At 47.8% G+C, this 23,915-nt stretch overlaps 1 protein-coding gene across 10 annotated transcripts in view; it reads left to right on the top strand.

The window, feature by feature from the left end:
- ERI3 (ERI1 exoribonuclease family member 3) overlaps positions 1-23,915 on the top strand; it is a 124,836-nt gene that overhangs the window by 58,347 nt on the left and 42,574 nt on the right. For all 10 annotated transcript variants that reach the window (XR_014794187.1, XM_084874684.1, XM_084874686.1 and 7 more), the window contains one exon: positions 8,820-8,892. Coding sequence is in view for 9 of the 10 variants with exons in the window: in XM_084874684.1 (XP_084730810.1) it covers positions 8,820-8,892 (73 nt within the window). In the remaining variant the exon portion in view is untranslated. The remainder of the gene's footprint in view (positions 1-8,819; positions 8,893-23,915) is intronic.

The following is a 23,915-nucleotide window of genomic DNA, read 5'->3' as shown; positions in this document are numbered from 1 at the left end:
CCTTTAAGTCCTAGTGGCAGACCCTCTGCGGTGACATTTATTAACAGGGCTTTGGGGATAGATGTTTTAACACTGTGAGAGTTCTCCCTAGAAAACTATCCTCACTTCTCCCCCTCCCCCATCTGAAGCACGGCTTGCTGGTGGTGAAATTCATTAGTGTTCCCTGACAGGCAGTGGCAACAGAGGCGCTCGCTGTCTGCATCCCGCTCCCTCGCTCCCCTGCTCCTGCTTCACGCACACTGATATTTAAAGCTGATGGGATGCTTATAGACTTCTTGTACCATGACAAGTTTGGGGAGGGGCAGGGGGGAGGAAGAGACAGACAAGGAGCCAGCTGTCACACTGGTATTTCAAACAGTACTCTCTCCTGACCCTTTGCAGGCTCCAGCAAGTGTATCATCTTTCTGAAGCCTGTGGTTGGAATTGTAACCTGCAGTGGTCCCAGGGGATGGGGGCAAGTGTGGGACAAAGTGGGCTGAGAAGTCGGCAGTGCATCCGCCCAGGGCTGTGCACAGGCAGGGACGAACAGAGGGACAGTGTGTGTGTGTGTGTGTGTGTGTGTGTGTGTGTGTGTGTTTTTTTAAGGAAAGGTCCTGTAAGTGCCCCTAACTTTGTCCTTCCATCACCGGAAATGAGATGGCCCTTCCTTGGGTAGTCTCTGCTGGAGCGATCATTACGTTTCATGCTGTGGCTGTCTTCTGGGTGGGCTACCAGAGTATGGGAATCAGGCTTGATTGGCCTCTACCTCTTGAGTGTCCTGCATTCCCGGGCTCAGTGATACCTGTCAATATGTGGTGGCAATTGAGGTAGAAAGTTCTCCCATTTTGTGTCTAGATTGGGGCCTTGGCTTTTGTTCCCTGATATTTGGATTTAGAGAATGAGTCCCAAGGTGCTTTCGTTCCACAGGCTTCTCCCCTCACCCTAAGCTTTGTGGAATTCATTTTTTGCAACTGTTGAATGGTTCCAGAACTCCCCCTTTGGCTGTCATCCTCAGTAGTTTCTCCAGTATCTGATACCTGACTCAGGCACAGTCTTCCCAATGCGGGTGGCCTGCAAGCATCTTCAAAGGTTGCTGCAGGTTTGATCTCAGCTGACCTTCTTATAGCCAGACTCCTTCTTACTAGTGCTTATTTGTACAGTGTTTCCCTCGGCTGGCTCCTTTAGCCTTCATAGAGTAGGGCATAGAGGTGACCTAACCTGCCTAAAGACACATGGTCACTGTCTCTTAGTATGGCAGAGCCATGTGCTGGGTGGGGTGGCTGTACTGCCCTCTCTTTCCCCCACCCTGCCTCCCATCAGGGGGCCTTCTAGCCCAGGTTCTGCAGTGGGAAAGTCACTGGAGAGTAGTACGGGCTCCTCCACTTCCTGCTCTTTTAGACTTCTCAGCGCCATTACTGTTGCCATTGGCCTTAATTTCAGCACAGCAATGTGTGTGAGAGTGTGTGTGTGTGGGGGGGGGGGGGGGGAGGGTTGAGAGGGGTTTCTGATTAAAAAAAAAAACCACCCTGGACATGTGGTTGAAGGTGGAGCTAGAATGCCTTTTCTTCCTGTAGATTGAAGTGTATTGAAGTGTCCAGGGTTGTCTAATATGATCACTTCATATAATTCCCTTTGTCCCCATCTTATCCCCCACCGTGCACTGTATCCTGTAGCTTCTAGAAGGGGTTGCTGGCATGAGGCTGCTGTCTATGGGCAGTGCCTTTCTCTCCCTTCCGTTCTTGCCGATCCTGCATTGGCTGAAAGCACTGGGTGCTCAGCCTACCAACGGTCTTCAGCCATGGTGCCATCTCGCAGGTGAGATGGAAACTAACTGGCTTTGATAAGTAGGAGGCTCAAGCATTAATTTTTTATACATCAGCAGTGGCCAAGTGAGTGAATTCAATTATTAGTCTGCTTTCTCTCTACCTTCCTCCCCCCAGTGTGCTGGTTGAGAGCAGAGACTAAAGAACCTGTTGAAATGAGAAACCCTATTTCCTGGCTTGACCCCCTCACTAATTCGGGTTAAATCGCTACGCTATTGCAGTGGTGACACATTGTGCTTGCCTCTGTTTGTATAAGAGGCTGCAGTGGGGGAGGAAGGACCAATTTGTGCAGAGATAAAAGGTGTCACGGGCAGATAACTAACGTCCCAGCCTCGTGCCTGCTCTCATTGTTGCTCAATTTGCTTCATGTGGAAGCCCAGCCTTCCCTCTTCCTCCCTTCCCTCCCCTCGCTCATATTTTACCTCCGTGCCACCGTGTAATGATGCCCTGCGTGGTGGGGGAGGAGATAGGCACCTCTGGCTGACAGCCCTTCCTGATAACCAAATTCCAGCCCATCCATCACCAGCTACTCTCCTCAACTTGAGGAAAAGTGATCGTGAAAGGCGGGCTGTTTATCACCCAGGTCTGTTTATCTCCTCTGGGTGGGGAAACAGAAACAGGAGGGACAAAGAGCTGTGTCCCCAGCTCAGTGTGGCCTCAGCTGGGGTAGCCTGCTTGCGCTGGATGCAGACTCACAACCTGCTGACTGGAGGCTCTGACTGGGTAGGACTCTCAGACAGGGACCCAGTGGGAATGGAACCTTGCCTGAGACGCAGCTTCTTGACTTGGGGAGAAACCTAGGAAGTCTTGCTGTTCTGAGATGCAGGACAGCCAGCAACATCATCTGTGTGAATGTTTGTATTGGAATGAGCAAGTGGAGAGACCTTACATGAAAACAAGCCCCACCCACCCCTTATACGTATCCCCTTGGCGGGCGTTTCCATCTGGCTGGTTGGCTGGATCTACTGATCAACTCCTTGGCCAAGCTAGGCCTTCTGTGCCTCCATGGTCCTGCTATGGCTTTGAAGAAGACAGTGCCTTTTCCCCTGCTCTTCTCCTTTGCTCCTCAAACTCCCCTTTCTCTGTACACCAGATCAGATCAAATAAATAGTTTGCCATCGCAGGTGAGTAGTACATGCATGTCCTAGAGCTTTTGAACACCAAAACTGACGGCCTATATCACTCCAAGGTCTGGGTCATGGCCCTTTCAAAGAGGCAGAAAGGGGTCAAATATAACTCCACATTTGGCTGGCCGCCCCCTCTTAAAAGGCTTGAGTCTGCTAAAAGTTAGACATGCGTCTTCCTGACTTGGGGTTGCCCTTAAGACTTGCAGAGAGAAAAGCACAGAGGGAACAGTGCCATGACCTTCTCTAGCACTAATGCCTGCTCTCCTGCTGGTCCTAGCTGTTGGTGTCTGCCAGTCTGTCTGTAGGACCTCCATGGATGCTGTTGGCCTCCTTGACTCAAGACTAGCAGTTCTAGCAGAGCCCCCAGCTCTGCTTGACCTAATCTTCAAAGCTGAGCTGCTGCTCACAATGGCTTCATCCTGCCCATGCCCATTAGCGCGGGTGGCGTTCCCTTAATGAGCTAGTCCCCTGCCTTGGCTGGCGTCCAGCTAGTCACACCTGTTTGCCATCAGGGCTGTCTGGACCAAGCCTGAGTGCTGGGCTGCAGGTGGTGGGGCTGGATGAGGGGTGGGTGGGGAAGGCGAGGCTCCTTTTGCTTTGTGTTGTATACTTGTTGGGGGGCAGTTTTTCACACCCCTGTTCCTTCCATACTGAGCAGGGAGGGCTTTTTTGTTGTTGTTGTTGTTACTAAAAAGGATAATAAGGAAACTTGAAAAGTATCCCATCTTTTCCAACTTCTCCCTGGATGGAGTAGTGAGGAGCCAGTCAGGTGTCTCTTTGATAACTTCGGATTCCAGTGTATTAAGAGCAGGGCTACATGTTTAATTCCAAAGGCGGAGGTCTGGCCCTAAACCCCACAGTGTTTGGAAAGTGATCGTATCCCTCACTTCAGAGTCCACAAGCAGGACCGGGGGGCCCTTCCTTAAAGCGAGCCCCTTGCATTCATGAAACTGAAGGAAGTTTTGATTTGGTTGAAAAATCCCATTCCTTTTTATGGCCTGGACATAATTGGCTCCTTTCTATTGGCCATCAGTGATGTCATTCCGACCCTCATAAAGAAGGGGAAATCACACCTGTGGACTCGATGCATAAAATTTCATTGGGCAACAGTAATAAGTATGGCCAGATGATGTTTGGGCAGTTGAGGAGCTTTGTGCCCATGATTCCAGCTGCATGGAGACCTGGGCACCATAAACCTGCCTGCACGTTCATGCCCGCAGGCTAGTCCAGGGCCCACTGCCAGTGGCTCTCTTCTTGGGATCAGTATCTGGTAGGAACCCACAGCATCAGACCCTTTGTGCCAGGGGAACTTTTACTCTTTTCCTTCCCAAATTGGTGGAACCATGTACCCACTGATCCTAGCTGTAAGATCCTAAGAACCTTGGATCCAGGTGTGATCTTGAGCTACCTCTTCTCTAAGGCCCTCGATCTTGCCTTCCTAGGGACCGTGAAGAGCTCTGAGTGAATGTACATAGCTGATGCCTTGTGTAGTCAGAAGACTTAGATTCTATTTCTAGTTCTGCCCTTGACTTGTTTTATGTACAAGCAAGTTTCCATTTCATCTTGTATGTAGGGGATAATGACTACTCAAACCCACCTTCTTCACAGGTCACTCTCTTGGTGCCTCTAAGCTGGGATAAGATTCTGTCATAGAAATGTGTAGCTATCTTCTCATGAGTTCAATATGGCTTTTGGTTTTGTGTCTCTTATGAAGATGGGCCTGGGCCCTGCTACTTCTTTACTGCTTGTGTCTTGAAGTCATAGGGTAGGACCAATTACAGGCTAGAGGACTCAAGAATACTTGTGAGTACAAACTGCATGTGTACCTGAGTGTGTCCCGTTCTCCTCTGTCTCGGTCAGCTGTGGGTACAGACAGCACTCAGGAGTGAGGCTAAGGATCCACTCTGACAATCTGTCTGTCTATGTCCTCAGTGTGCCCCCTCTGGTGCAGTTCAACCTCTAACAGGAGCAGGCAGGATTGGACTGAGCTAGACTCTTACTACCTGGGTAAGAATGTCTGTAGCTAATGTCTACTTTTGAAATCTCTCCAAAACCGGAGCCTCCCCCTCCCCCAAGGCTAGCCACGGACAATAAGATTCCTGACCTGGGTCAACGAAAAGATCAGGGTTGGCTAAGGGAGAATATGGTAGGTGCTCCTGGGACTCTACCTTTTGCTGGCCCGACCCCTGACTATTCCTTTGTGGATTCTACTGCTTCCAGTGACCTTCCCCTCCTTCACTCACAGTCCTTAAAGTGATTTTTCAAAAGTAGCTGAGCTCAGCAAGCATTTTCACAAATAGTAAGGATAAGGAACATGAAAGAAAAATTGAAGGAAATGAGAAAATTATCCAAACATTACAGTTCTGCTTCTTAGGCTAATCACATTCTAGCTCCTAAGGCCACTTCTTGTCCTTCAAAACCCTGCCCAGTTTTCTTTTATTCTTTGTCCTTGGTTCCCACATGGGTACATCCTACCTAGATATCCTTTCATCATCTTGACCTCAGAAGAATTCCCCTTCCAGGAAATTGACTGGTTGTGGTTAATGCCACTTGTGCCACCTGGATGTTTGAGAAAAACCTTCTCTTCAGGGAAGATATCATAGGTCTTAGAAAAGTAAATCCTTACTGTACTGCTTGACACACGACCTTTTAGTGTCTGTCAACTATCTGAAGAGGAGTGGAGGGAAGACTGAACTGCCCTGAAACGTTCTGGGGTGGAATCAGTCATCTCAACTGGGTTCCCATTGCCAAGCTTCCTAAGAAAGGAGTTCGCACTTGTAGGCTCCACTTCCTTACCTCTTACTCACTCTTAAACACGCTGCAGGCTACCTTCTGCATCCACCAGCCCACGGATGCCAAATTCATTGGGGTTTCTCAGCTCTCATCTTGCTTGACCACTCGGTGGCATTTGACACTAATGACCTAAGCTAAAAAAATCAGTTCTACACAGGGTAGGGCAAAAGTCGGTTTTTAGTTGTGAGTACACAAAGCATGGAGTTTATTCTTGTATTATTATTTATTAGTTACTGTATTATTTTGCCATAGGAATGACTGTAAACTACTTTGCCCCACCCTGTGTAGGAGCCCAGATAGGGGAGGCTTGCTTTCACAGTAGTTTAGGTTGACCACTGGTGATGTGAAAGGGTCCAGGAGTCCTGCCCTCCGGGAACAGGGATGGGTTGGGTGAGTCCTGACTCCTGTTACATTATCTCCTGTGGAATAATATTTTGTTTTTTATTTAAAGTAAAAGTGAGTTTATTAGTGTAGCAGTGAGACAGAGAATGGGCTCCTCCATTGACAGAACAGTCTCCTGTGGAATTCTTGAAGGAGCTTGAGGGAGTGTGACCTGGAGAAGGGAACTCTGGGGGAAGCTTCCTGGGCTTCCAGATCTTGGGAGGGTTCTGCAAGGAAGAGATGGAAGTCTCATTCTCTGTAGTTTCTAAAGACATATGTCAGGGTGGAAGTTACAAGGAGACAGATTTTAGTGTAGTACTAAGAAAGAATGGTCTAAGAATTAAAAAATTAGAGCTGAAGCAGTATGCTTCTTGTGTGTGGTAATGGCTGGGTAGAGGTGGCCTGGTTTCATTTTAGCTCAATAAAACTTACGAGACCTGGTCCCTCTGCTCCTCTCATTTCACATTCTTCTCAGGTGACCTTAATCTATTCTTATGTCTTTAATTTTACTTCAGTTACATTAATGATTCAGCATTTTGTATATTTAGTCCAGACCTCCCTTTAAAACTGGATATGGGGGGAGGTGGGGCAATGGTAAGATATGTACACATATAATACCTTAATAAAAAATAGAAAAAATAAACAAAACTGAATATCTAGCTGCCTCTTAGATATCATCCCACTTCTGAGTGTCTCCTAAGCGCCTCATGCTCAGTAGATATTGAGAGCTTACCGTGTACCAGGCATCTACCTAAAATTGCATTCCCAAACTCGTGCTTTCTTCCAGCGGTGTAGTAGGGGTGAGGCAGTGGGAGCAGTCCACCCTGGTTTGGGCAGATAAAGGATACAACAATAATAAAATTAATTAAATGTTGATTCGCTCTGGGTGTCAAATATGCTCTCTCTGCCCCTGTCTCTATATCTGTCTTAGTAGCATGAAGCTAGCCAATGCATAAACTTGGAATTGAGTTCTACTGCTTTCTCTCACTGCTCCACATTCCCTTCAGTCCTCCATTACATCTTCAATATCGATATCTCTATGACTGCTATGTCGTCACCTGGCTGCTACCCAGCTTTATTTAATGTATTGTTCTTGATGCTTTGGATCTGAAACAGTCACAGTAAATCATACCTCTTTAAATGCTCTCTGTTGCCTGTAACTAAGTTCTTCCCTTAGCAAGAAAACTACGTTCCCCAGCTGATATTTTGTGTCTTCCCCCATCCTTTTATACACTCCAGTGCTCCAACTTAAGGCTGTTTTATTTACTCTTATTGTCCAGTCCACTGAACAAACTGGGAGCCCCTTATGGGCAGGCGTTAAATATTACTCTTTTTTTAAAGTATAAGTTATTGATCTCCCCGAGCTACGGGCTCAGAAGGAAGGCTGCGCCATCTTACCAGGAAAGGAGGATCTTCTCTGAGGCCTGGAAAACCCACAGCAGAGGAGACCATCGAGCAGCTGTGACGCCACAATCAGCGAAAACACGTGGATTCAAGGGAGTTCTTCAATCACCCACGGAAAGGAGAAGGAACACCACATAACCAGACATCCTGAAAAGAGAGACCATGGGGAGACAAAGAAATAGCCCGCACATGAAAGAAAAGCAGGCATCACCAGAAAAGAAAGTAAACGAGTTAGAGGCAAGCAACCTACCAGAGCAAGAATTCAGAGTAATGATCATAGGATGGCTAAAAAGAATGGAAGAGAAATTTGATTATATGAATAAGAAACAAGAGGAAATGAAGAAGAAACAAGAGGAATTGAAGAAGAACCAAGAGGAAATGAAGATGAACCAGGAAGAAATGAAAAATGACATCGCTACTATGAAGAACTCAATAGAAAGCATCAAGAGTAGACTAGAAGAAGCAGAGGACCACATCAGTGAGCTAGAAGACAAGATGGAAAAAAAATGCCCAATTAGAGCAGCTTCTGGGAAAAAAAATTTTAAAAAGCAGGAGGAGAGCCTAAGGGAACTTTGGGACAATACAAAACAAAACAATATTAGAATAATAGGAGTTCCAGAAGGAAAGGAAACTGAGGAAGACATGTAAAAAGTATTTCAAGAAATAATGACAAAAAACTTTCCTGAGATAGAGAAGAAAAAACCCACATAAAGTATAAGTTATTGTTTAAAGAATTAAATAAGTCGTCTTTCCCCCCCCCCCCCCCCATTGACCTCTCTCTGGTTGCCCCCAACCCCCCAGAACATGCCCTCACCACCACACCCCATCTGTGTCCATTGGTTATGCTCATATGCATGCACAAAGTCCTTTGATTGATTTCTTATCCTCCTCTCCCCTATCCTCATAGATTGGACAGTCTGTTGGATGCTTCTACAACTCTGGTTATAACATCGGGGGTGGGGCTGGCCAGGGAGAGGGACCATGGGAGCTGGCTCCAACCCCCCACCAGGCAGGTTCACTGGCTGCAGTGGGCATCATAGCAACCAGTCCTTCTGGCAGTCCAGTCGCTGGCTTTTTATAAATAGAGATAGTCTTCAGGTTTTCACATTTGGATCTGAGGGCTGGATATGAAGCTCAATGTCCAGGGTGCTGGAGGTGGAGGGGCCTTTCTTGGGTGGGATGGGTCCCATGGCTAATGGGTGGGCTTTTTGAGGTCTGTTTGTCTATGGACTTTATGTTGGATTTCCTAGCTTAAGATTCCTTACCTGGGACATGTGTGTGCCCAACTTGTTTTCTCTTCCCTTTCTTGCAGGCTCCCGGGCCAGTGCCAGTACTTGGGCTTGCCAGTGGCAGATTACTTCAAGCAGTGGATTAATCTGAAAAAGGTACTGTGTCCGAGCCCCACTTGGGTGCTTCGTCAGGTTCTCCTGTGCCTCAGATCTCCCCTCCCTTGCTTTCTTTTCTCATTCTGTTTTTTTCTCTTTGTTGTTCTCATCCCCTTTTCTTTCTGTTCTTCTCTTTTCTCAACATCCCTGTTTCCTTTTCTCTAGCTAATGTGCTTGGAAGGTTGTGGTTATTTCTGGGATGGGGAGCTGCTTGTGAGGAGCAGGCTGCTGAGTGGAGTATGACACTTCCCTATTTGGTATCACCCAGATGTGCAGAGAAGTTCCAGTTAAGGGGGCGTTCCAGGTTTTTGCTCAGAGCTGAATTTCTGGGCTGAGTTGTATTATCTCTAAGAGAGATGCAGTTCTAACTACATCTCTGGAAAAGTCTCCTCTTTAACGTGATCATGAGTGTGGCCTCGGACCCTCCTGACTGGCCCTGGTATCTTCCTCTGGTTGGCAGGTAGCATTGGTTCAGGCTGGCTTTGGTCCTGCCTAGCCGCAGCAGAGCCTCCCTCACATGAGCAGGGCCATGGAAACTACAGCCCAGTTCCCAGCGAGCGCCAGGCACCTGGGGAGAGGACTGAGGATGTGGGCTGGGAAGTGGGCCATGGAAGATAATGGACCCTCAGAAAACTGTTCTTTCCTAGCGTGTGCTGTACCTCCTAGGTAAGCAGAAGAAAGGAGGTGTGTGAATAGACTCCCTAGATCTCTGCTCTAGTGGATCCTTGCTCCGGGAGGCTCAGTCCCCTAGGGAGGCTCATCCCCATAAATCCTTCTAAAGTAAGATCAACAGCTCTGGGCACCCTCAGGAACCCCATGCCACCAGTCAGCAATGACTCCCGGGAAGCTCGGAGAAGAGAAAACACACCAGGGGTCAGAGTAGTGGCTGCCAGGGGACTCAGAGAAGAGAGATTATTGGAGGTCAGGCTGGGATCCTGATTTGGGTCTTAAACTGGGCATATTCAAGGAAGATACGATGTGGGTCTGAGGAGGAGAGGCTTTCTAGGCAGTGGAAGTAGTGTGCTTTTGGTGTGTGTGGAGCTAGAGCTGAGTGAGCATGGGAAGGAGCAGTGAGAGAGCATGACCTTGGACTTTGTTCCATAGGTCTCAGGGCAGCCATTATTTTGGCAACATTTGTGAACTCTTTTGCTCTTCCATGGTCCTCTGCACTCTGCATTGTTTATACTTTGACCCCTACCCATCTTTCCTGACTCACATACCCCCATCCCCCACTGCCTCATGCACCCAAACAACAGCTGCTTACTACCTGCCATCTTTGGCTGTGGAAGCCAGGCTCTGTGCTTCCTTCAGCTCTTGACCTACTACCTTACTTCTCTCTGAAATGCCCCCTAGTCATCTTCATCGGGTATTTGCCCTCTCCTTGAAGATTCAGCTCAGGTATCACCTCTGCAGTCAGTCTCTTGCCTTGAGGCTCCTTAACACTTTGGATCTTAGAGTGGAGAAACGGAGTCTGTGTGTGTTTCCTTACAGCCATGTCTGTTTGGAGCACAGAGACTGAATCTGGTCCCTCCCTGTGTCCCCAGTGGCCAGATCAGGGCTAGGTAGAGAATATGGGCTCTGAATGATTGCGGGCTGGCTGGCTGGTCTTTGAGAGCTGGCTCCACAGAGGCCCTCTCACTCAGGATTTGACAGAGTTGCACGTGTGGGTGTGGTTAGGCCTGCGCTCCTAGAAGACAGCATGCCAGCTGTCAGAGTGCATCTGAGGCTGCTTGCTGGCCTTGGCAAATGCAATGTGAAGGCCCGGCCAGGCGAGGCAAGCGCTGACCATGAACAATTGCTCTGTGAAGTTCACTAGACTTTTTGGTATATGGATCGCTCCCTGCCTCTAGGTTCCTTGACAGAAAGGCAGGAAAGTAGCCAACCCATGTGATAACAGTGCCACTCAGGGCTACCTTGGAGCTGCTGCAGGTGGAACTGGGCTGCCCTGAGCCTGTTCAGCTTGGTTCTCTGCCAGAGTGTGCTGAACCATAGAGGGGGAATGGGCACAAGGGGAAACTGAGGACCCTATTCCCAGTAGGCCTTGTGATGGCTCCTTGGGAGGTAAACTTAGTAGGTCTAAGAAAAAACAAGAGGTCTAACCCCTTCCTTCCTGTTCTCTAGCCACATCATGTTGCATCTGTGCTTGAAGGTCCAGCAAGAGAGATGTCTTATTTCCAGACTTTGGTTCAATTCTTGTCAGCAGCCATTCAAATTAGTGAGGCTACAGGGCCCTGGAGGTCCAGGGGCATGGTGATCTCTCTGTTGTTTATACTGCGTGACTTAGTGCAGGCTACACATAGATACCTGCTCCCTTAAAAAGAGTAACAACAAAAGCAAGACCGGAGAGGTCATTGCCAAGGTTGTGGGGATATCATGCAAAAGCCTTACTCCATGCCTTCTTTCCCATATGTGACCTGCACTCTGACTATCTACAGGATCATCTCCTGTCCTTGATCTTACTTTGTCCCTCCTTCCTTTCCTTCTCTTCTCCTTTTCAACTCCCCTACAGAGCTTTTCCCCATTAAAAAAGTGGGGAGGGTTCTGGTCTGCTTGGCCACTTAGATCTGCCTAGTAAGGAAGCAACTGTGAGTGAATTCACCATTCCCATTTCCTAAGGCCTCTAAGTTGAGGAAAGGCAAAATGTTTTTCAGCCGCCCTCTCCTGTCTGGAAATGGTGCGGGTTGCATCAGGGAAAAAGCAGCTTTTAATGACAAAATTTCCACATCTCCCGACTTCACCTACTTCCCCTCTAGCAGAGTGGAGCAAGCCAATGTTTGCTGACATTTGGAGTGTCATTGAATGATCTTATACTCTTATTGAACTGTCAGCTTAGAGAGGACTTGGGGCCCTGCTCTCAGCTCCCTCCAGGAGGTCAGAGCTTCACTGAGGGACCAGAAGAATACACACACACACAGACATGCTCACACACACGCCCATGTATAGTCATGCGAATGCATACACCCAAGTGGGCATACCCAAAATTGCTAATAGGTACACATACAGGCATACATACATAGTCACCTGTGGAAATATACAGACATAAATGTGTTTATATAAACATATTCATAGAGTGCAAAGACACATGAATATATTCCAGGTTCTGAACTAGGCCCTGGAGATATAACAGAAAAGATGGATGTTAAATAATTTTTATTATATTATAACACTAAAAGTTTCAGAGTCATGGGGACTTGATGTATGGGGTTGAAGGATAGTTCTCTGAGGGGTGGCTAAGCTGGGATCTGAAGGATGAGCAGGAATTGGCTAAGGTTGTGGCAAGGCCCTGAGGTGAGAAGAAGCCTGGCAGCTTCATGGAGCTAGAATGCAAGTTCCATGACAGAAGAGAATTTTTGCCTCTTTTGCTCACTATTCTGGCCCCATCACCGATCATTATTTGTTGAGTGAATGACTGCCTGAAGCATAGTGGATGTGGGGAAGTGAGGAGGGTGGCATGAGGTGAAACTAGAGAGGGAGCTTCTAGGCCACACCTTAGACTTTGGTCTTTGTCCTTAGGGTAAGCGGAAGCTAGTAAAGGATACTAAGCATAGGAGAGGCTTCAAAGGAGAGCAAAAGGGCAAGAGCTGTGATGGGGCAAGTGTGGGGCTGAGGCAGGTTTTGTGGTTTAAGATGGAAGACATATGTGCTTGTTTGTAGGCACTGTTAGGGAAGGGAAGGTTGAAAATGTAGGAGGAAGAAATGTCTCTGAGAATGTGAAAGGAGATAGGATGGGAAGCCCAGGTTCTTGAAATTGGCTGTCTTCAAGAGGAAGGTCCCTCTTCCATTGTGATGGGGGAATAAGAAGATAGCTGCACATAGATCCAGGCAGGCTTGTTGGAGAGCTGGTTTCAGCCAATGCCCACAGGCCAGGCCTCCCCACCGGTGCACGAATCCCCCCCTTCCCCACCAGTGCACGAATCCATGCACCAAGCCTCTAGTTGTAAACAAGAGGTCAAGAAATGGATAGGTCAGATGAGACCTCCATAAGGATGTGAATAGATAGATATATACATGCATACATTGTATACATGCACATATATGTACACTCAAGTCATGTTCATCAGACTAAGCCAGGCAAGTTCATGCACATACACTCACAACTGGCCAGGGATTCCCTCTGATGTCTGAACCTGTTTAGATAGGCTTTTGGAGAAGTAGGCATGCAATGCAGCCTTAGGAGGATTCTGAGTCAGTCCTGGCAGATGGGGCTCCATCATGCTCAGAAGTTGTAGGGATGGGGGTCACCTAGAATTTAACAGACCCAGCTGTACCAGGGCATGAAGATTGCTGCTCCTCTTTTCTTCTACCATCTGTGCTCTATGCCCTGCTGTAATTTCAGGGTTCTCTGAAGGGGTGGGGCCAGGACCAGCTGGGACAGAGTAAGGAGGAAGAGACTTCTGTGTTCCTCCAAGCAGTATTTTTGCCTCCCCTCCCCTGGAAGTGGACAACAGAAGAAACTGCTGAAGGGAGGGTTGTTGTCTACGATTGAGTACGACTTTTCCTGACCTTGGAGCATTCCGAGTCCCAATCAGCGCAGTAATAAATTAAGGGCTTATGGAGGAATAAATTCTCGGCCTTAATGAAGTTCTTTGCTGGAGGCCATAGGCAGGTCAGCGGGTCGGGGATGAAGCAGATTGGAGGCTCCAGCAAGCGAGCTAAGCTAGCTGGGGAGACATAAGTGGAAGGATCTGAAACTGTGTTGGCCAGGTCACTTTTTGGTGGTGTGGGGATAAAGCTGCATGCGTGATAGGCAGCCTGACAGAGGCTGGGACTATTGCATGGTAGCTGCATGGTGCTGGCTGCAGATTGGGGCTATTCAGAAGCTGATTTGGAAGAGAGAGAAAAAACAAAACAAAACAGTAATGAAACAAAAAGGAAAACTAAGAGAGGCATGAAGATCTAGGGGCCCTGTGAGGTGTTTATTTTGTTTTATTTTGGAGTGAGGAGGACCACTCAATGGTAGGAACCAGACAGGGGCTGTGGTCCAGGTCTTTGGCATCATCTGAAATACAGTGTTGTCTGTGAGGCAGCAGGCAATTCTAGGCTGCTCTCCTAGTGGAAGCCAGTTCTGAGGCCAGGAAGATAAGGGCCTTTGGGAAGAAATACTTGCCCAGAGGACAAGACACGGGCACCAGGTATAAAGGAGGGAGAGGTTGGGGCACAGGCAGTGACAAGGAGAGGACAAATGGGAGAGCAGCCAGAGCTTGCTGCTGGGTTTGGTGCTGGAGTCCTGGGAGGGGCCAGTTTGGGGGCTGGAGGTTACTGAACTATAGAGCTGAAACTAGAAGCCAGGCCTCAGGACTCCACAGCCTGAGCTTTTTCTCCTTTCATCCCATCCTCTGCAACATCTGCCCTTGGGGAGAGCTCTCGGGAGGCAGTCCAGAGGGTACAGTGCTGTATTTGGAGTCAAGGGCAGTTGGAGCTAGAGAGAATGTCTCCTTTCCTCTCATCCTCCTGCCCGATGGCGGAGTGCCCTGCCTGGGCTTTTCCTTTAAATATGTCTTACAGCTGTCTGAACTCTGAAATTTCTTTCACTCCTTCCCTCGCCTTGTTAACATGTGTTGCCTTTGGGGTAATCAGGGAAAAAATATTATGTCCTTTTACAATTACCGGGTTTTGGAATATTAAAATGTCTCGCTGCATCGGCACTGTTATTTTGATTGGTATTCTAACCTTTGACTAGCCCATAAAGCGCGCCGCTCCTGAAGCCAATATTGCAGGACTGAAATTTAATTCCGAAATGATTCCAGATAATAGGGAGACAGATAATATATGCATGAAGGATATTATGTTTGGACTAACTGCAGCAGGGCCAGGGCTGGGGAGCTGAATAATAGCCCAGAGTGAGTTATAATCTGTGGGACAGAAATGCCTTACTGTCAGGGCCAGGAAAGGAACTCTTAAATCAAAGGCCTGGGAAAGGGTACGATTGCAGTGTGCTTATTTTGACAAGAAGAACTCCAGAGTCAAGAGGATAGGTATAGAAGGCATTGGCCTACCCTTTCTCTTTAGCAAGCTACCCAAAACCCTGGATGATCTGGCTCATGGTAGCATCCCTATCTTCCTATCTCCTGTTCCTCTAACATTCCAGCCATATCAGACTTCTTACTGCTCTTCAGATATACCTGGTTGTTTCATTTCTCTTTGCTTATTCTGTTCCCTTTGCTTACATTGCCTTTCTCCTTTAAGTGTGTTGGAAAAACTCCTGTTCATCCTTCAAAACCCTCGTCTGTGAAGCCTTCACTGATGTTCCTGCACCTCTGGTAGACATAGTTAATCACCTCTTTCTTTGTATGATTTCAGTACTTTGTAATGAGTGTCTCATGCTTTTGTGATCATCTACTTACATGTTTATGGTTCCTACAAGCCTGAGCCACTTGAGGCCTACCTACCACCCATTTCTGTATTTCCAATGCTCAGCACAGGCCTGGCACCCGCCAGAGATCAACAAGCATTAGTTGGATCCACACTGAGTACTGGCTCCAGAGCCCAGATGCCTGTTCCCCTGCAGATTTGCAGCCAAATCGACTTAGAGAAGTTAAGTAACTTGCCTAAGGGCACATACCCAGGAAGAGGTAACGCTGGGATTTGAACCCAGGTAGGTGTATCCAACCTGGCATGGAGTGGGAGGCCAGGACAGGAAAGACAGAAACACACTTCCCTGGCTTCTTCCTTCCATAGCTCAGGTCTTGAGTCCTCTTCGCTGGAGACTGCACTGGCTCTTAACACTCATGGGACTCAGGTCTTGGAAGGGGTTGTGCCTCCTGTTCCTACTAATGACCTTCGGACAGTTACTTCACACAAGACACTGCTCTATTATGACTTTGTACCTACCTTGAGAAAGGTTCCTCAGTGTGGTTTTGGAGAGCTCTTAGGGAGGTAGACAGGCAGAGTACATGGAGCTCTTAGTAGTGTCTGAAAATTTCACAGACATTCCCTTCCCCTTAAGCACTTGGTGCAACTTATATTTAGGTGTATGTGATAAAGAAAATATATAATGAAAAAAGCTACAGTGAATTTGGTTGGCTTTTAAATGGATTTGTATTTTGTTAATTACAATGCTATCTATTTGTCCATAAGCCTGGACAGATAGTAAGGCTATATATGAGACTTACCTTCACTTAGTCTTCAGGTGATGCTTGGTGTATACACTGGCCCCTGGGGATGTGGCTCACAGGCTGGAAAGCATTGGTACAAGAGAAAAAGTTTAGGAGGCAGATGAGCCTTGCTCAAACTTCTAATATCGCTGCCAACTAGCTGTGTGATCTGGAGCAAGTTCCTTAACCTCCCTCAACCTATAAAAGAGGATGAATGCCCTGGTCGGTGTGGTTCAGTGGTTAGAGCAGTTAGCCTGCTCACCAAAGGGTTGTTGTTCGATTCCCAGTCAAGGGCATTTACCTGGGTTGTGGGTTCACTTCCTGCCCTTCGTCAGGGCATGTGCAGGAGGCAACCAGTCATGTGTCTCTCTCTCATCGATATTTGTTTTTCTCTCTCTCTTTTTCTCTGTCTTCCTTCCTTCCCTCCCTTTCCTTCCCTTCTACTCTCTCTGAAAAGCAGTGGGGAAAATATCCTCCGGTGAGGATTTAAAAAACATTTTTTAAATGATGTTTTTAAAAAACATGTTTTTTTAAATAATGACTAATTTTTTACATACAGAACTTAGTTTCAGTAGAATTGATTTAGAATTTTAACTTGGATTTACTAGCTGTGGGTTTTAGGAAAGTCACTTCTTTCAGCCTCAGTATTTTCCTCTGTAACACTGGAAAACATTATCCACCCTGGAGTTGTCCTGGGACTGAAATATAGCCCTGTGCCCGTGCTCTCCCTGGTCCTTGCACTGTCTTCTTCACCCCCGTAGCCTAGTCGTCTCACCGAGGCTGCAGGAGTAAAGGAGTCACGAGCTCAAGGCAGACATACCAGCCTTTGTGGGCAGGAGCTAAGAAAAAGAGGCCCCAGTGGAACCCAAGGGAGCACTGGGGAGGGGGAGCCAGATCCCATCTTTGGACTAACTGACCCTCAGCTCACACTGAGGAGCAGAGTTGATGAACTCATTGTCCTTGAATTTCAGCTGCCATCAGCATGCCTGTTGTCCAATGAAGTACAGCCACATTCACCTTCGGACAGTTGCTGGCTCTGTCACCTACCTGTGTTATGAACTTGAACAAGTTCATTCCCTTCTTATAACCTTTTTTGTAAAGTAGAGATAATAATAATAAATAGGTGCTGCTCTGAGTGCTTTATATAAATTCAACCCTCAAACGACTCTTTAAGTAGAACTATTAGCCATCTTACAGATGAGGAAACTGAGGTACGAGATGTTAAATATCTTTGATGAGGCTCAGCAGTGAGTGATGGAGTAGGCTGGTGCACCTGCGCAGTAGGCGGCAGAGCCCATGCTCCGAACTCTCTTGCTCTGTTGTCTCCAGTGCCCAGGAGAAGGAGCCATTGTCACTTGGCAGGCAGGAGAGAAAGTCAACAAGGGTTTCATAAGGAAACACTTGAGCTGAGCCTTAAAAGAAAGTAAGTTTTCAGGAGACAGGGTGGAAAGGGCATTTCAGGCAGGGGGGCAATGAACAAAGGCCCAGAAAGGTGAAACAGCTTGCTGGATGGGAAACTACAAACAGTAGTTTTCAGGTTTCTTTAGGCTACTGATTGCACCAGCTGTGTGCCTCTTCCCGGAGGAAAAGCAGAGCAAGCACAGTTGCCCAATTCTACAGTGGAGTGAGCCTAAAGCGCCTTCTAAGAATGAGGCAGCTCCACAAAACTGCCATGTTTATGTCCACGTGAGGAAAGGCAGAGTCAATGGGCCCGGATGGCAGGGAGGGGAAAAGACTGCCATCCCTTATGGCACTATTGACTGTGTGCTTCTGGCAAAATGTGGCAAATTACAGTGTGAGAAATCAGCTAGGAATGTTTGTAAAGTCTTCAAGTGCCGGTGCTTGGTGTGCGGGTAGGCAGCCTGGCACAGCCTCAGCCAGGGAGCTGAGCTGGCTTGCCTTGTTCTGCCCGGTAAGTGTGTGAAAAGTGGGAGGGAGCTGGGGAGGGGGTCAGCTCAAGGCAGGTGTGATTCTTTCTACCTTCGTGAGGTTCCCTGCAGCTGCTGCAAATCCACCTCTATCCTGGAGTTGCTTGCAGTGCCCTCAATTGTGAGTCTGTTTGCCTCTCTCTGGCTGCTGCTCGGAGTCTGCCCTGTCGAGTGATGCTCCCTCTTCGTCCTGGTTCCATTGTGAGCCTCCTCTGTCTTTCTCTTGTGTCCCTGAGGAATTTTGAGCTCGCTCTGGAACAAGGGAGAGAGGGGAGTTCTCCTTGGTCTGTTTAAGGCCTGGATTTAAACCTAAGCATCCTGTCCATAGTGCCCAGACTCTAACCCTCGGGCCAGGTTCTAGGGCCTACGGGAGCCAAGTCCATGCCTCCTGCTCATTGAGTGTGGCCTACTCTGTCCCTGTGCAGGACCACAAGCCACTCAAAGAAAGGAACCAGATCTGCTTCTTCTCAGAATCCACAGAGGGGACCTCAGGAGACTAGTAGAGGCATAGATGCAGAGGAAGAGCTGAGGGACTGGGAGAGAGGCGAGGAGGGGTGAGGCAGCAGGGCGAAGCGGACTCATCAGTGTTCAGTATTAAGTCTGAGGAAGCTAAGGGAACCCTTAAAAATCTCCCAGGAATTTTTGTTTTGCTTTCTTTTTGTCTTTGTTGTTACTGCTACTGTTACTCTGGACCCTGGAAACTGGGAGGAGTAACACACAAGAAGAGTAAAGGACAAGGAGACTTCCTTGAAGTCAGGAGGTACAGCCCTGCCTCCCGTCTCCCACACTGCCCTGCAGACCACTCTGGAAAGGCAGTTTTTACCTGGTCTATGGGTATTAATAATAGAGCACCAACATATTGATCCCCAGTTGGTGCTAGCCTCTCTGCTAGGTGCTTTACACTCATTATTGCATTTAATTCTCAGCTACTCATCAAGGAGGGGGCTGTGGTCCCTATTTTACCGGTGCTGGAATGGAGACTTGGAGAGATTAAGAAGCTTGCCCAAGGCCACATGACCAGGATGTAAATCCATTTTCTCTCTTTCCATAGCTTTCTTTTTGTCACTTGTTCCATTGCAGATACCAACTAAGGGCAGTTTAAGCTGGAGGCCTGGGCAAATACATACCAGCCTTTACTAGTGGTATGATCAGTGAAAGCCAGTGATTAGAGAGGAATAGGAATCGGTTTCCCAGGTCTCTTGGGAGTGCTACCTGTTATATGGGGATCTGTGTATGTAAGATGATATGCCCCTGAGCACATGCATGTCTATACATGTTTAAAGAAGTATATCTCTCTGTGTGGGGGTGTTGGTGTATATGTAGGTGTGTGCACGTGCCCCCATGTGGGAATATGGTGAGGATATAGGTATGGGATCTGTGGTTTAACTCAGGGACTGGAAGTGGGCAGATGAAGCCCTTGTCTCAAGAGGACAAAGTGCAATACACGTTGGCCTGAACTTGAAACTAGAAGATCTAGGCAAGGGCTCTGGTGTTTGGTCACTTGCCCTTTCTGAGGCCTCAGTTTCCTCACCTAACAAATAAGGTTGCTGGATGAAGTGATCTCTTCTACCTTTGCCATTCTTAGATCATGCATGGTATCTTATGTTTCCTCTTTTTACTCCCAGCAAAAAACGAGACACGTGCAAGAAGAGGGAGAGAAGTCCCTCTTTTACCCTGACCTACTTTGATCTTTAGCATTGAGACCACTCTACTATTCCACTGGGAAAAGTTGAGGGTCCAGGAAAGGCAGGGCATTGGCTGGCATCAGGTTAGGAGAGCTGGGGCTCAGGTGGTAGGGAAGCACTTGGACAGCTGGTGCCTGTTGCAGTTTGGGTGGCCTGGACTAGAGCAGCATGCCATTAGGCTTTAGGCCTCTCCGTGAGAATATGGAGTGAGGAGAAGCTTTTTGTCTCACTAAAGCAGACCCTTCCTCTGGCCTTTAGTCCCTTTATTGATTGTCTGGGCAGATGCAGGGTGATGCCAGGCAGACTCTGAGAGATAGCTGGACGTGTGTTAACATTCATGTGGGACTTCCGGCTCAACACGGGGTCTGCTGTGAGCTCAGCTGGTCTGCTCTCTTGAGGGAAGAAGGCTTAGAGTTTGGTGCCTTCGTTTCCTCGGGCTGAGTCCTCAGGGCTGATCTGAATGGTTCCTGGGGATCTTTGTCTGTTTCAGTCTTCAAGTGGGATTAGAACAGGGTTTTGTCTATTCCGTCCCATTAATTAGCTATCAGTTTCCTGAAATTTCCAGATTTGACTAGCTGGGCCACTAGAGAAGGAACGAGCATTGTGTGGACTTGCAGTGCAGTTCCTTCAGTGCTGGTGAGGACTTCTCTCTGCTGGTTGGACTTTGATCAGTCTGGACCTAAACCTCAACTCAGGTAGCAAGTGGCCTATGCTGTGCCAGGGCCAGGACATCTAAATTAACATCAAGCCACCAGTCACTCACTGAAGCCCTATTGTTAGAGAATTTAGACTCTGGTGAATCAGGTCTGTTTTCCACCTGTACAGAGATCCTGGTCTAGCAAAGAAGATCAGTGGGTCAAGGCAGAATGTGGGAGGCTTGTGGGGAGGGGGGGCGGAGAGAAAGCACAGTAGTAGTATTAAGTGCAGTGATAGGATATGTGAATGGTGTGAGTTAGTGTGTTTTTAAAAAATGATTTAAAATTCAGTTCCATATTGAGTTAGAATTTATAAGAGATAGAGTCTATACATAAGCATGTCTTTGTGCTCCCCTGCCTGTGTAACTCGATAAGTTCAAAGCTACCTAAATGAGCTAGCTCCTGCTGCAGCCAGACCTGTGACTTTGTCAAGGGCCTTAAGGCAGGGCCCTTGAGAGAGCATAGGCTGCCATACTTGGAAAAGAGGAATGGCCCTCCTGGGGAGATGAGGTCCAGGCTAGTTACTCAGAAAGTGCTTGTGTGTGGGTGTGGGCAGGTGTGCACAGGTATGAGCTCAAGTGTGTGCACAGGTATGAGCTCAAGTGTGTGTATGGCAGTAGCCAGTGGTCTGTCCTTAGCACCACAACCAGTTCTTACATTGCTAGGCCTGGGCTTGGCATCTACTTGGCTGCAAGCAGGAGTGAAGGCTGTAGGCAGATCCCAGGACAGCCATGAGGCCTCCCCAGTGGTGTGTTTGCTGTGCCTAATTACCCAGCAGTTGTTTAACTATGCAAGCTGCATGCCTGCCTTTATTGCGCTGTGATTGCTGAGCTGCCTATGGGGAGTGTCATAAAAAGATATAAAATGCCCATTATCTGTCTGATGCCCTCCTCCTGGACTGTGGGTGTTTGTGTTTTATTTTATCTTTATGGCTCCAGGGAAGCTCTGTAGGAAGGAAAGGGAGGGGAGAGGAAAGAGGGGAGAGGAGGCCCTACAGGAATTGAAGAAGCCTCCCTTCATACTGTGGTCAGCCATGAGCTGAAGGGCTCTCCTGAACTGAGAGGAGAAGTAGAAATGGCGGGTCTCCAGGCTCAGGGTGGTGCTCAGGAAATAAGGCCCAGATCTTCCCCACCTCATCCAGCTGCAAGTCCTGCAGCTTATTTCCACTCTATCCATGCTAGCCTCCGCCCTACACATATATCTACTGCCTTGGGCGCAGGGCAATCTGCAGAGGGTTCTGAGAATGATCTGTAGGAATGGTCTCTTACTGCCACTCAGTTCTTCACTGGCTTTGATTATTCAGAAGGCCTCCTGCCTCCTAGAGCTCCATAGCTTTGATTTGGGACAAATACTGTGGGTATCACCTCCTGCTCCTTGAAGCCTTCATCTTCCCTTTTCTTGCCAGCTGCAGTGATGTGTTCAGGCCAAGCCTATTCAAGAATTGACTGGATCTTAAGGAAACTTCCTAGACCAGGAGAGGGAAGGGAATTAATGATTTGCGCACCTGCCTTGTGCCAGACAGAACCTGTGTATGGCACTGAGGCAGAGATCAGAGATCACAGGGGTCCTACCCTTGAAGAGCTCATCCTATGTAAGCAGAGTTCCAGTTTCACAGTAGGTGTTGAATAATTGTTTGTCAAATGGGACTGAATTCAACATAGTCATTCATTTTCATGCAATAAATGGCTTTTGAGCACCTACTGGGTCAGGCACTCTGCCAAACACTGGAGATAAAATAGTGAACAAAATAGACAAAATTCCAGCCCTCGATGCCCATTCAAGTTTATTGGGAGAAGGATTAAAAGATTTAAACCCTGGATATCTAATTTCAAAAAACCATGCCTTTTCAATCATGACATGTCGTTTACCATGCCTGAACCATCAAACCCCAAGCTATCCCATACTGACTGTCTAGCTTCCCTACTTGGAAAATCTTAAAGTCTACTGAATGAAGTACAAACTCTCTAGCCCATCCTTTGAGACCCCCAAAGTACCTTTCCAATTATCCCAAGATAGTCTGTATGATTCACTTCTAGGCCTTATTCACATTTGTTTCATTTGCCTATTATACCCTTTGCTGCATCCTTGCCTACTGAACTCCCACTTATCCTTCAAGACCTGACTCCTTTATGTCCGCTGTGAAGACATCCACTTTCCCATTGGGAACTCCCTCCCCTTCAGACATCTAATTAAGTGCCTAAGCATTGTGCCAGAGCTTTCCCTGGCTTTGTTCACTGCTGGTGAGCCTTCTATTATACTAGAGACCTGGTACACAAAATTCATGCACGGGTAGGGTCCCTAGGCCTGGCCAGCTATCAGGACAGATGGGGGCCTTCCTTCCCCCAGCAGCCAGCTGGGGCCCTCCTTCATTCTGCACTGTCCGCTGGTGGTAAGCACACATCATAGCAGGTGGTGGAACTCCCAGGCAGCTGAACTACTAAGGGGACAATTTGCATATTAGCGTTTTATTATATAGGATTGTACTTAAAAAGTTTTATTGAAATACTAGAGGCCCAGTGCACAAAATCTGTGCACAGCACGGAGGATCCCCTCAGTCTAGCCTGCACCCTCTCCAATCCAGAACATCCCTCTCACAATCTGGGACCGCTGGCTCCTAACTGCTCACCTGCCTACCTACCTGATTGCCCCTAACTGCCCCTCTCCACACCAGCCTGGATGCCCGTTACTGCCCCTCTGCCAACCTAGTCACTCCCAACTGACCCCCTCTGCCGTCCTGGTTGCCCCTTACTGCCTCTCCCCACCCCCACGCCAGCCTAGTCACCCCTTACTGCTCCCCCCTGCTGGCCTGGTTGCCCCCAACTGTTCCCCTCTGCCAGCCTGGTCACCCCTAAATTCCCCACACATACACCAGCCTGGTCCCCCCATGCAGCCTTCAGTGCATTCTTTTGATTGTCCCTCACTAACCCCCCTGCCGGCTTGGTCGCCCCATGCAGCCTGCTGTTCAGTCATTTAGTTGTCCCTCACTAACTCCCCTGCCAGCCTTGTCGCCCCATGCAGCCTGCTGTTCGGTCATGTGTTCAGTTGTTTCGGTTGTGACAGCCCCTGGCTTTTTATATATTAGGTTAATTCACATACCACACAATTCACCCATTTAAAGTGTACAATTCAGTGTTTCTTTGTATATTCATAGGGTTGTACAACCATCACCACCATCTAAGTTAACAGCATTTTTGTGCCCTCTGAAAGAAACTCCATTAGCAGTCACTTTCCAATTTCCCCCCAAATACCCTAGTCCTAAACAACCACTAACCTAATTTCTGTCTCTGTAAATTTGCCTACCCTTGCAATTCTGGGAATTTCTTATATGTGGCCCTTTGTAACTGGCTTCTTTTACTTAGCATAATTTTTGAGATTCATCAATGCTGTACCATAGGTCAGTACTTTATTTCTTTTTATTGCTGAATAATATTCCCTTGTATGGAGATGTCACATGTTATTTACTCATCAACTGGTAGACATTTGGATTGTTTCCACTTTTTGCCTCTTATGATGAATGCTGCTGTGACCATATATGCACAGGTTCACTTTATTGTGTTTGCTCTTTTAAAAAACACTTGTCTGTCTTTCCTAGCAGAGTATGAGCTCCTGACCCTGAGAGTA

Source organism: Pipistrellus hanaki (assembly GCF_964339955.1).
Source record: "Pipistrellus hanaki genome assembly, chromosome: 2".
In the NCBI taxonomy this organism is placed as follows: domain Eukaryota; kingdom Metazoa; phylum Chordata; class Mammalia; order Chiroptera; family Vespertilionidae; genus Pipistrellus; species Pipistrellus hanaki.
This window is presented reverse-complemented; position numbering and strand designations above follow the sequence as displayed.